General features: G+C 39.5%; 1 protein-coding gene across 3 annotated transcripts in view; it reads right to left on the bottom strand.

Moving 5' to 3' along the window:
- The window catches only part of TMPRSS9 (transmembrane serine protease 9), a 211,012-nt gene that overhangs the window by 39,966 nt on the left and 157,423 nt on the right, over window positions 1–13,623 (bottom strand). For all 3 annotated transcript variants that reach the window (XM_056569902.1, XM_056569904.1, XM_056569905.1), the window contains 2 exons: window positions 3,455–3,729; window positions 587–723 (listed from right to left, as the gene is read on the bottom strand). In XM_056569902.1, coding sequence (XP_056425877.1) covers window positions 587–723; window positions 3,455–3,729 — 412 coding nt within the window. The remainder of the gene's footprint in view (window positions 1–586; window positions 724–3,454; window positions 3,730–13,623) is intronic.

Genomic DNA, 13,623 nt, shown 5'->3' with positions numbered 1-13,623 from the left:
TACTATATAAAATAGCTCAAAACATGCATCATGCACTTGGTAAAAACAGACATAAAACTGAAAGACATTTAATGCTTCAAATACATTTAAACAATGTGTGAACCCAGCCTAACACTGTGAAATCAGGACTAAATGGGACTAGGGACAATTCAACACTGCCCTATATTACTCTATGCGACAATTGTATTAAGGTCCGTGCGACTTTTAATACAATTGTCGCATGGCCTGCCACTGCTCTGCGACATTTAACCATAGTAGCTCAGAGGGCATTCATCAAAGTCCGTTCGCCATTTGATACTTTTAGCGCACGGCCGCCAGTTTCCTCGCAACTTTTTTCATCTAAGTTGAACTAAAAGAAAGTTCAGTTTTGATAAATGCCCCTGAATGTTCATACATGGCAGTTTTTTGCATACATTTTTGCAACCTAATTTGAATGGAGTTTGCCTCCATGTTGCAGGAAAAAAAAATAGTCAAAATGTACTGGACTGACTTTCATTTACAGAAATGCCCTTTTAATACCTCAACATCTACATTTCCCAGAGGAATAGGAGAAACAGCAGAAGGCAGAATTCTTATTTTGTCTTACCTGGCATGAGTCAATCTTGCCCTCCAGGTAACCTGCACAAACCATCCTGTCTGTGACCACATTGCTGTATAAACTATTGCAGAGTGTTTGATCCATGAGGGCCACTGTAGCTTTTTGCAACACTTCAGGTTTTACCACTGAAATTTGAAATAAACTACAGTTTAGCTATGACACTCACCTTTTATTAATAGCTCACTGTTTATAATATATTGTCTAGGTTGTATTATATTAGGAAACAATTTTACATTTGACAGACTAGGGTCCTGGAAGTCTATTGAAGTCTAGTGAAACTGGACAGAAATCGTTGGGAGCTGTGGGATCTCAGCACAGATATCCTGATCTTGTGCCCCCCAATATAGTTATAGGCATCCTGTGCCCCAATATAGTTAAAGGCGTCCTGTGCCCCCAATATAGTTTTAGGCCCCCTGTGCCCCCAATATAGTTTTAGGCCCCGTGTGCCCCCTTTGCCCCCTATATAGTTATAGGCCCCCTGTGCCCCCAATATAGTTAAAGGTGTCCTGTGCCCGAATATAGTTATAGGCCCCCTCTGCCCAAAATAAAGTTCTAGGCCCCCTGTGCCCCCAATATAGTTATAGGCCCCCCTGTGCCCCCAATAAAGTTAAAGGTCTCCTGTGCCCCAATATAGTTATAGGCCCCCTGTGCCCCCAAAATAGTTATAGGCCCCCTGTATCCCCAAAATAGTTATAGGCCCATTGTACCCCCAATATAGACGCCCTGTGCCCCCACAAACATACTGGCCCCTGCCATCAGTGCTCCGACCACTGCTGCCTCGGTCCGGGGCCTATAGTAGTAGGTACCCGGACAGGCGAAGCAGTGATCTGAGTTGTTTACTTTTCCTTTTTTTTTTTACTATCCGGCCCAGGGCATCTCGAAAACTTCTCCTTGCCAAGACTCGTCTCCACAGAACCTGCCAGAGCAGCCAGACAGACATTTTAGGCTCCTTTCTCCAGCACAATGCCCCCTCTTTACAAACTCCCCTTGTATATTACCCCAATACATTGTGCCTGCTTTGTGCCCCCATATATAATCTTAGGCCCCCAAATATAGTAGACCCCCTCTGTGCCCAAATATATTTATAGGCCCCATGTGTCCCCAATATAGTTATAGGCCTCCAGTGCCCCCAATTTAATAGACCCCATGTGTCCCCGTATAGTGATAGGCCTCCTTTGCCCCCTATATAGTTATAGGCCCCCTGTGCCCCCAATATAGTTAAAGGTCTCCTGAGCCCCCAATAGAGTTATAGGCCCCCTGTGCCCCCAATATAGTTTTAGGCCCCAGGAGTACCGAAGGCAGCGTGCTGTGCGCACTGTGCTTGAATAATTACCTCCTGGCCGGCCGCACATTGTGTTGCCCCGCTTCACTCTTCTGCTCTGCTCCTCTGCTCATTCCATCTGGGCGTACTTGGGCATGTCAGTGATGTGCCTGTGAGTGCTGCCTCGTTGCAGCCTCTAGATATTTAAAGTGGCCGTGGCCCACGGCCAGGGACATCACAGCGGCGGGACCCCCACAATCAGACATCTTATCCCCTATCCTTTGGATAGAGGATAAGATGTTTTTCAACAGAGTATCCCTTTAAACTTATTTACCCAAATCGTATTTAACAGATTGTTACATCCTTTACATGAGTCTCAAGAAGACACACCACAGCTGGATTAATGTATAACCCCTTCCCCAACTATGAACTTCATTTATATCATAAGCCATGTGGTGAAGTATGGAACAGGCTGGAACTAAACAGACTAATACACATATTTGTGAGAAAACGATTCAGCATAAATACTTTTTTTTAATTCTGGGCTTAGGAGTCCGAAGAACCTTCCCTATATGGGCATTCATAAGATATCTTTAGATCACTGAGCAGTTCCACCCAATAGACACCAAAGGAGGAGATTTGAAAATCTATATCAATCAAACAAGGTTGTAACCAATGTAAATCCTCTTCTCATATTTTGTGTCCTGGTTTAGCATACATGCACGGAAAAGCTACCAAAATATAGGTTAAGCAGAAACTGTGACAGATGCCATACTGTGGCAACCATCACCCAGTGTCTATTATTGAATCCATTTAAACTTAAACATTATGAAAATCTATGAAAACAAAACTATCATGATTTATTTGTTAAATGGATGCCTGAGATTCATGTGGCCACCGATGGACTGTTAAGGTATCTGTTAAACTAATGTCTTTTTACAAGATTTATTTTATGGAATAACAGTTTACCAGCCTGGTGGAGGCCAAAAGGACACTCCATTGGCCACAACCAGGTTAATGTCATCCTTTAGTCATGTTTAGCCTGCCTGTCAGGAATTTTCCTGGGGTATACATTGAAGGTACATGAAGAAAAAATAATAATAAAAGGGAGGAAACACTTTAAGGTGTTCAGTAGGCATGTAAGAGATTTCTTGCATTATTACACTATTCCACGTTCATTCATATCATGCTTCATTTCCATTTTGATAATAAAGTGACCACTAACTTTAAGTTGCTAAAGTACCAGATGGGTTAACAATTCAGCCAGCTTAGGCAACTATAGTTATATGACAGTGAAAGCTGCATACATGACAATATTGGGATGGCATTATCACACGGAAGTCCCCTTATTTGTTGTGTGCAGTCAGTTCTCAGCCCTTGACATGTCTTTTGGCATTAAGCTACTTACTGTATGCTCCACTGCAACCTCAATGTTGTCCAGCACCAACGTGTAAACACCATTGGCTTACATTTTGGTTTGTTATGGATACAACTTTATGATCAAGGGTTTATAACATACCATCAAAAAATTCTAATTCTAATATTAGTCATATTATTAATGATCAAAAAACCAATTAGCATATTGTATATCTTACAGTTGTCCTCCTTGAGGTAGCCCCATCCAGTAATAATGCACTTCTTGCCCATAGGGAAGACATGAGTGGAAGCTGGAAGGCAGATCGGTTGGGTGTATTTGTTGAAGCGTATTTCCGACTCCAGCTCCAGTACAGCCACATCATAATCTGCAGTGTCCGGGTCATAAGATGGATGCTTTACAATACTTTTGATGGAGGCTTTCACTGTGCTGCTGTCTGAGCCACTTAGAGATGTAGATCCTATATAAGCCAGCCATACAGCTGGATCCTGAAAACTGCAGAATACTTAAAATTGAGCATAGCAGGAAATATAATGAGAAACGTTTTTAGGATTACAGGAGTTAAAGGCAAATAGCCACCACAAACAAATACGAACAGTGATGTATATGGTCTAACACCCAGGCAACTAAGAGCCCTGTTATATGAGGCCATGCACGCTGTAGAGAGCCTATTGCAAGGCTAAAATATTGTGAGGGCAGGGCCACACAACCTGCCATCATTCATCGGCTGAATGTCCCCTATTACACGTGGAAATGTGCATCCAACGAGTGATGGTTTATTGATAGGATAAAGCCAGTGTTTGCTCGTTCACTGGCTGAATGCTGGCTCTAATAAACAGGTTGATATTGCCTGTTTACTTCATGTTATAGGGCCCTAAGCCAGTGCAGACAACTTTTATTTAAATTTCTTCCAATAAGCCAAATTTGAAAAACTTCTTGTTTCTGTGCACGGTGTACATTATGTAGCTGATGACTTCTAAAAGGTAAGAAATAACATTTAACCCTTTCACTGACAGTATTTGGACATTTTGCACTACTGGTAGCTAGGACAATTTTTATACTTGACACCAAGACACCTTGCACATTTATAACTTGCAGATGAGAGAAGAGGATGAAAATGGGAAGTGATATCCGCACTGCTGGAGAATCAGGTGGAATCAGCATACATCTGAAGTCATCGGTATTAGAGAAGTACTTTAATTATGTTCACACAACGCGTTTCTGGTGAAAACCAGCAGCACCATAGACTACGCTCCCTGGTACGGTCCGAGTCATCTGCCACACAGGTCCAGTGGATCCACATCCACCGGAGTTCCTGTCTTCAGAAACGTGAGTGTTACAGAAAGATCACACTTCACAACATTCTTTGTTTCTTATGCTCTCTTTAGTTAGTTAACTCTTCATTTACAAAAGATCACCAATCTTTAATAGTATCACCCTGTGATATAATTTTTTGCATTTAACATCGCTTTGATACTATTGAAGATTGGTGATCTTTTGTATATGAAGAGTTAAAAGGGTACTCCACTGAAAAAAAATAATTTTTAAATCAACTGGTGCCAGAAAGTTAAACAGATTTGTAAATTACTTCTATTAAAAATTTTTTAATCCTTCCAGTACTTATCAGCTGGATGTATGATCCACAGGAAGTTCTTTTCTTTTTGAATTGGTGTCAGCAGAGAGCACTGTGGTCAGGCAGAAAGGAAATGCAACAATAAAAGAACTTCCTGTGGAGCATACAGGAGCTGATAAGTACTGGAAGGATTAAGAATTTTTTTAATAGAAGTAATTTATAAATCTGTTTAACTTTCTGGCACCAGTTGATTAAAAAATGTTTTTCCAGTGGAGTACTCCTTTATCTAAACAGTGAACAGCAGATTCCAGGAAATAGACACACCTAGTGGCCAAGACATTGGAGCTTTTTGGGGGGTAAGGAGTCATTTTTGGTTAATGAAGGGAGTTACGAATATGTTAAGATTCATATAGGCTATCAAAGGAGGGGGAGGATTGTTTTATATGACAAGTGACCACTTAAGGAAGACATGTCAGCTCTCCAGATAACTCACTTTTAGTAAACACTTTCCAAGCATCTTTTCTCATAACTCTGCATTGTGCTATTCCTCTCTCATTCATCTGTTAGAAATGTATGAATACATTGACAACTGGGAGTTACTGATATGGGCACTGGGTACCAAACTAATAGTATACATTTTGTCATGCTATTGTGACATCTCCATATGACACAGACCATGCCTAGAATACTAAGGGTGTGATACAAATTAGGTGATGCAAACCTGTCAGGACCCTAGTGCCCCACAAACTGTCCACAGTACCTTATAACTGTGGGAAATAGTGTTGTCTATAAAATGCTACAATGTGCATGAAAACAAGTGTGTGAGTACTGCTGGCACACAGTTCAGCTCTTTCCCCATCTCCTGAAATGAAGAGGCTGTGTGTGTGTGTGTGTGTGTGTGTGCAGGCCCGTAATGCTTGTACAGTATGTAATGTGTACAGTGTGTTGTGTGTATGATGCATGTATAGTATGTAATGGGTACAGTATGTGTGTGTATAATGCATGTACAGTATGTAATGTGTACAGTGTGTTGTGCGTATGATGCATGTACAGTATGTAATGTGTACAGTATGTGTGTGTATAATGCATGTACAGTATGTAATGTGTACAGTGTGTTGTGTGTATGATGCATGTACAGTATGTAATGTGTACAGTGTGTGTATAATGCATGTACAGTATGTACTGTGTACAGTGTGTTGTGTGTATGATGCATGTACAGTATGTAATGTGTACAGTATCTGTGTGTGTATGATGCATGTACAGTATATAATGTGTACAGTGTGTTGTGTGTATGATGCATGTACAGTATGTAATGTGTACAGTGTGTGTGTATATAATGCATGTACAGTATGTACTGTGTAGTGTGTATGATGCATGTACATTATGTGTGTATGATGCATGTACAGTATGTAGTGTGCAGTATGTGTTTATATAATGCATGTACAGTATGCAATGTGTACAGTGTGTGTGTTGTGTGTATGATGCATGTACAGTTTGTAATGTGTACAGTGTGTGTGTTGTGTGTATGATTCATGTACATTATGTAATGTGTACAGTATGTGTGTATGATGCATGTACAGTATGTAATATGTACAGTATGTGTGTATGATGCATGTACAGTATGTTATGTGTGCAATATGTGTGTATATAATGCATGTACAGTATGCAATGTGTACAGTGTGTGTGTATATAATGCATGTACAGTATGTAATGTGTACAGTGTGTGTGTATATAATGCATGTACAGTATGTACTGTGTACAGTGTGTTGTGTGTATGATGCATGTACAGTATGTGTGTATGATGCATGTACAGTATGTAATGTGTGCAGTATGTGTGTATATAATGCATGTACAGTATATAATGCGTACAGTGTGTGCGTTGTGTGTATGATGCATGTACAGTTTGTAATGTGTACAGTGTGTGTGTTGTGTGTATGATTCATGTACAGTATGTAATGTGTACAGTGTGTTGTGTTTATGATGCATGTACAGTATGCAATGTGTACAGTGTGTGTGTATATAATGCATGTACAGTATGTATTGTGTGCAGTGTGTTGTGTGTATGATGCATGTACAGTATGTGTGTATGATGCATGTACAGTATGTAATGTGTGCAGTATGTGTGTATATAATGCATGTACAGTATGCAATGTGTACAGTGTGTGTGTGTGTATGATGCATGTACAGTATGTCATGTGTACAGTATGTGTGTATGATGCATGTACAGTATGTAATGTGTGCAGTATGTGTGTATATATTGCATGTACAGTGTGCAATGTGTACAGTGTGTGTGTATATAATGCATGTACAGTATGTAATGTGTACAGTGTGTGTATATATAATGCATGCACAGTATGTATTGTGTACAGTGTGTTGTGTGTATGATGCATGTACAGTATGTGTATGATGCATGTACAGTATGCAATGTGTACAGTATGTAATGTGTGCGGTATGTGTGTATATAATGCATGTATAGTATGTAATGTGTACAGTGTGTGTTGTATGTATGATTCATGTACAGTATGTAATGTGTACAGTGTGTGTGTTGTGTGTATGATGCATGTACAGTATGTAATGTGTACAGTGTGTTGTGTATGATGCATGTACAGTATGTAATGTGTACAGTGTGTATGATGCATGTACAGTATGTAATGTGTACAGTATGTGTGCATATAATGCATGTACAGTATGTACTGTTGTACTGTGTACAGTGTGTATGATGCATGTACAGTATGTAATGTGTACAGTGTGTGTGTATAATGCATGTACAGTATGTAATGTTTACAGTGTGTGTATATAATGCAAAAACAGTATGTAATGTGTACAGTATGTGTGCTGTGTGTATGTTATGCATGTACAGTATGTAATGTGTACAGTATGTGTGTTGTGTCTATGAAGCATGTACAGTATGTAATGTGTACAGTATGTGTGTTGTGTCTATGATGCATGTACAGTATGTAATGTGTACAGTGTGTGTATGATGCATGTACAGTATGTAATGTATACAGTAGGTGTGTGTGTATGATGCATGTACAGTATGTTATGTGTGCTGTGTGTATGTAATGTATGTACAGTATGTAATGTGCACAGTGTGTGTGTTGTGTGTATGATGCATGTACAGTATGTAATGTGTACAGTATGTGTGTTGTGTGTATGATGCATGTACAGTATGTAATGTGTGCACTGTGTGTTGTGTGTATAATGCATGTACAGTATGTAATGTGTACAGTATGTGTGTTGTGTGTATGATGCATGTACAGTATGTAATGTGTACAGTATGTGTGTTGTGTGTATAATGCATGTACAGTATGTAGTGTGTGCAGAGTGTTGTGTGTGTATGATGCATGTACAGTATGTAATGTGTACAGTGTGTATGATGCATGTACAGTATGTAATGTGTACAGTATGTGTGTGTATAATGAATGTACAGTATGTACTGTGTACAGTGTGTGGTGTGTATGATTCATGTACAGTATGTAATGTGTACAGTGTGTGTGTATAATGCATGTACAGTATGTAATGTGTACAGTGTGTGTGTGTGTATAATGCATGTACAGTATGTAATGTGTACAGTGTGTGTGTTATGTGTATGATGCATGTACAGTATGTGATGTGTACAGTATGTGTGTTGTGTCTATGAAGCATGTACAGTATGTAATGTGTACAGTATGTGTGTTGTGTCTATGAAGCATGTACAGTATGTAATGTGTACAGTATGTGTGTTGTGTCTATGAAACATGTACAGTATGTAATGTGTACAGTATGTGTGTTGTGTGTATGATGCATGTACAGTATGTAATGTGTACAGTGTGTGTGTATGATGCATGTACAGTATGTAATGTGTACAATATGTGTGTGTATGATGCATTTACAGTATGTAATGTGTACAATATGTGTGTGTATGATGCATTTACAGTATGTAATGTGTACAGTATGTGTGTGTATGATGCATGTACAGTATGTAATGTGTACAGTATGTGTGTTGTGTGTATGATGCATGTACAGTATGTAATGTGTACAGTATGTGTGTTGTGTGTATAATGCATGTACAGTATGTAATGTGTACAGTATGTGTGTTGTGTGTATGATGCATGTACAGTATGTAATGTGTACAGTATGTGTGTTGTGTCTATGAAGCATGTACAGTATGTAATGTGTACAGTATGTGTGTTGTGTGTATAATGCATGTACAGTATGTAGTGTGTACAGTGTGTTTTGTGTGTATGATGCATGTACAGTATGTAATGTGTACAATGTGTATGATGCATATACAGTATGTAATGTGTACAGTATGTGTGTGTATAATGAATGTACAGTATGTACGGTGTACAGTGTGTGGTGTGTATGATGCATGTACAGTATGTAATGTGTACAGTGTGTTTGTATAATGCATGTACAGTATGTAATGTGTACAGTGTGTGTGTGTATATAATGCATTTACAGTATGTAATGTGTACAGTATGTGTGCTGTGTGTATGTTATGCATGTACAGTATGTAATGTGTGCAGTGTGTGTGTTGTGTGTATGATGCATGTACAGTATGTAATGTGTACAGTGTATGTGTATGATGCATGTACAGTATGTAATGGGCACAGTATGTGTGTGTATGTTATGCATGTACAGTATGTAATGTGTACAGTGTGTGTGTTGTGTGTATGATGCATGTACAGTATGTAATGTGTACAGTGTGTGTGTTGTGTGTATGATGCATGTACAGTATGTAATGTGTACAGTATGTTTGTTGTGTGTATGATGCATGTACAGTATGTAATGTGTGCACTATGTGTGTTGTGTGTATAATGCATGTACAGTATGTAATGTGTACAGTATGTGTGTTGCGTGTATGATGCATGTACAGTATGTAATGTGTACAGTATGTGTGTTGTGTGTATAATGCATGTACAGTATGTAGTGTGTACAGTGTGTTGTGTGTGTATGATGCATGTACAGTATGTAATGAGTACAGTGTGTATGATGCATGTACAGTATGTAATGTGTACAGTATGTGTGTGTATAATGAATGTACAGTATGTACTGTGTACAGTGTGTGGTGTGTATGATGCATGTACAGTATGTAATGTGTACAGTGTGTGTGTATAATGCATGTACAGTATGTAATGTGTACAGTGTGTGTGTATATAATGCATGTACAGTATGTAATGTGTACAGTGTGTGTGTTATGTGTATGATGCATGTACAGTATGTAATGTGTACAGTATGTGTGTTGTGTCTATGAAGCATGTACAGTATGTAATGTGTACAGTATGTGTGTTGTGTCTATGAAGCATGTACAGTATGTAATGTGTACAGTATGTGTGTTGTGTCTATGAAGCATGTACAGTATGTAATGTGTACAGTATGTGTGTTGTGTGTATGATGCATGTACAGTATGTAATGTGTACAGTGTGTGTGTATGATGCATGTACAGTATGTAATGTGTACAGTATGTGTGTGTATGATGCATGTACAGTATGTAATGTGTACAGTATGTGTGTTGTGTGTATGATGCATGTACAGTATGTAATGTGTACAGTATGTGTGTTGTGTGTATAATGCATGTACAGTATGTAATGTGTACAGTATGTGTGTTGTGTGTATGATGCATGTACAGTATGTAATGTGTACAGTATGTGTGTTGTGTCTATGAAGCATGTACAGTATGTAATGTGTACAGTATGTGTGTTGTGTGTATAATGCATGTACAGTATGTAGTGTGTACAGTGTGTTGTGTGTGTATGATGCATGTACAGTATGTAATGTGTACAATGTGTATGATGCATATACAGTATGTAATGTGTACAGTATGTGTGTGTATAATGAATGTACAGTATGTACGGTGTACAGTGTGTGGTGTGTATGATGCATGTACAGTATGTAATGTGTACAGTGTGTGTGTATAATGCATGTACAGTATGTAATGTGTACAGTATGTGTGTTGTGTCTATGAAGCATGTACAGTATGTAATGTGTACAGTATGTGTGCTGTGTGTATGTTATGCATGTACAGTATGTAATGTGTACAGTGTGTGTGTTTTGTGTATGATGCATGTACAGTATGTAATGTGTACAGTGTGTGTTGTGTATGATGCATGTACAGTATGCAATGTGTACAGTATGTGTGTTGTGTATGATGCATGTACAGTATGTAATGTGTACAGTGTGTGCTGTGTGTATGTAATGTATGTACAGTATGTAATGTGTACAGTATGTGTGTTGTGTGTATGATGCATGTACAGTATGTAATGTGTGCAGTATGTGTGCTGTGTGTATGATGCATGTACAGTATGTAATGTGTACAGTATGTGTGTTGTGTCTATGAAGCATGTACAGTATGTAATGTGTACAGTATGTGTGTTGTGTGTATAATGCATGTACAGTATGTAGTGTGTACAGTGTGTTGTGTGTGTATGGTGCATGTACAGTATGTAATGTGTACAGTGTGTATGATGCATGTACAGTATGTAATGTGTACAGTATGTGTGTGTATAATGAATGTACAGTATGTACTGTGCACAGTGTGTGGTGTGTATGATGCATGTACAGTATGTAATGTGTACAGTGTGTGTGTATAATGCATGTACAGTATGTAATGTGTACAGTGTGTGTGTATATAATGCATGTACAGTATGTAATGTGTACAGTATGTGTGCTGTGTGTATGTTATGCATGTACAGTATGTAATGTGTACAGTGTGTGTTGTGTGTATGATGCATGTACAGTATGTAATGTGTACAGTATGTGTGTTGTGTCTATGAAGCATGTACAGTATGTAATGTGTACAGTATGTGTGTTGTGTGTATGATGCATGTACAGTATGTAATGTGTACAGTGTGTGTGTATGATGCATGTACAGTATGTAATGTGTACAGTGTGTGTGTGCATGATGCATGTACAGTATGTAATGTGTACAGTGTGTGTGCTGTGTGTATGTAATATATGTACAGTATGTAATGTGTACAGTGTGTGTGTGTTGTGTGTATGATGCATGTACAGTATGTAATGTATACAGTATGTGTGTTGTGTGTATGATGCATGTACAGTATGTAATGTGTACAGTATGTGAGTTGTGTGTATGATGCATGTACAGTATGTAATGTGTACAGTGTGTGTGCTGTATGTAATGTATGTACAGTATGTAATGTGTACAGTGTGTGTGTGTTGTGTGTATGATGCATGTACAGCATGTAATGTGTGTAGTATGTGTGTTGTGTGTATAATGCATGTACAGTATGTAATGTGTACAGTATGTGAGTTGTGTGTATGATGCATGTACAGTATGTAATGTTTACAGTATGTGTGTTGTGTCTATGAAGCATGTACAGTATGTAATGTGTACAGTATGTGTGTTGTGTGTATAATGAATGTACAGTATGTACTGTGTACAGTGTGTGGTGTATGATGCATGTACAGTATGTAATGTGTACAGTGTGTGTGTATAATGCATGTACAGTATGTAATGTGTACAGTGTGTGTATATAATGCATGTACAGTATGTACTGTGTACAGTGTGTTGTGTGTATGATGCATGTACAGTATGTAATGTGTACAGTGTGTGTGTATAATGCATGTACAGTATGTAATGTGTACAGTATGTGTGTATGATGCATGTACAGTATGTAATGTGTACAGTATGTGTGTTGTGTGTATAATGCATGTACAGTATGTAGTGCGTACAGTGTGTTGTGTGTGTATGATGCATGTACAGTATGTCATGTGTACAGTATGTGTATATGAAGCATGTACAGTATGTAATGTGTACAGTGTGTTGTGTGTATATAATGCATGCAGTGGTGGATCGAGGGGGGGGATGTGGAAATTGCCCCCCCCCCCAGATTAATTTCCCCGTCACTTTTAAGGACATCCCATGCCCCTGTTAGCCCACTGACGTCCTGTACGTGCGCCCATTGGAAAGCAACGCGGAGGAGTGGAGCAGCGAACAGGACATGTGCTGGCCAGAATGGTAAGTGGCCAGCGGCACATCAGCTTCAGTGCTCCGACCACCGTTCCTCCAGTCCCGGGACCTACTGCTATGGTGGCCGGACCAGAGGAGCAGTGGTCGGAGCACTGAAGTAGGGCAGTAATCAGGCATACAGCCTCCAGCCATACACTGAAAGGCTGGAGGCTGTATGTCTGTGGGGGAACATACTACACCTAATGTGGGGGGACTATACTGCACCTAATGTGGGGGAACTATACTGCACCTAATGTGGGGGAACATACTGCACCTAATGTGGGGAGCTATACTGCACCTAATGTGGGGGAACTATACTGCACCTAATGTGGGGGAACTATACTGCACCTAATGTGGGGGAACTATACTTCACCTAATGTGGGGGAACTATACTGCACCTAATGTGGGGGAGCTATACTGCACCTAATGTGGGGGAACTATACTGCACCTAATGTGGGGGAACTATACTGCACCTAATGTGGGGGAACTATACTGCACCTAATGTGGGGGAACTATACTGCACCTAATGTGGGGGAACTATACAGCACCTAATGTGGGGGGACTATACTGCACCTAATGTGGGGGGACTATACTGCACCTAATGTGGGGGAAGTATAGCCTAATGTGGGGAGAACTATACTGCACCTAATGTGGGGGGACTGTACTGCACCTAATGTGGGGGAACTATAGCCTAATGTGGGGAGAACTATACTGCACCTAATGTGGGGAACTACACTGCACCTAATGTGGGGTAAACTATACTGCCAACCTAATGTGGAGAACTATACTGCACCTAATGTGGAGAACTATACTGCACCTAATGTGGGGAGAACTATACTGCACCTAATGTTGGGGGACTATACTG

The sequence above is a fragment of the Hyla sarda genome, chromosome 1, assembly GCF_029499605.1.
Source record: "Hyla sarda isolate aHylSar1 chromosome 1, aHylSar1.hap1, whole genome shotgun sequence".
Taxonomy (NCBI): domain Eukaryota; kingdom Metazoa; phylum Chordata; class Amphibia; order Anura; family Hylidae; genus Hyla; species Hyla sarda.
This window is presented reverse-complemented; position numbering and strand designations above follow the sequence as displayed.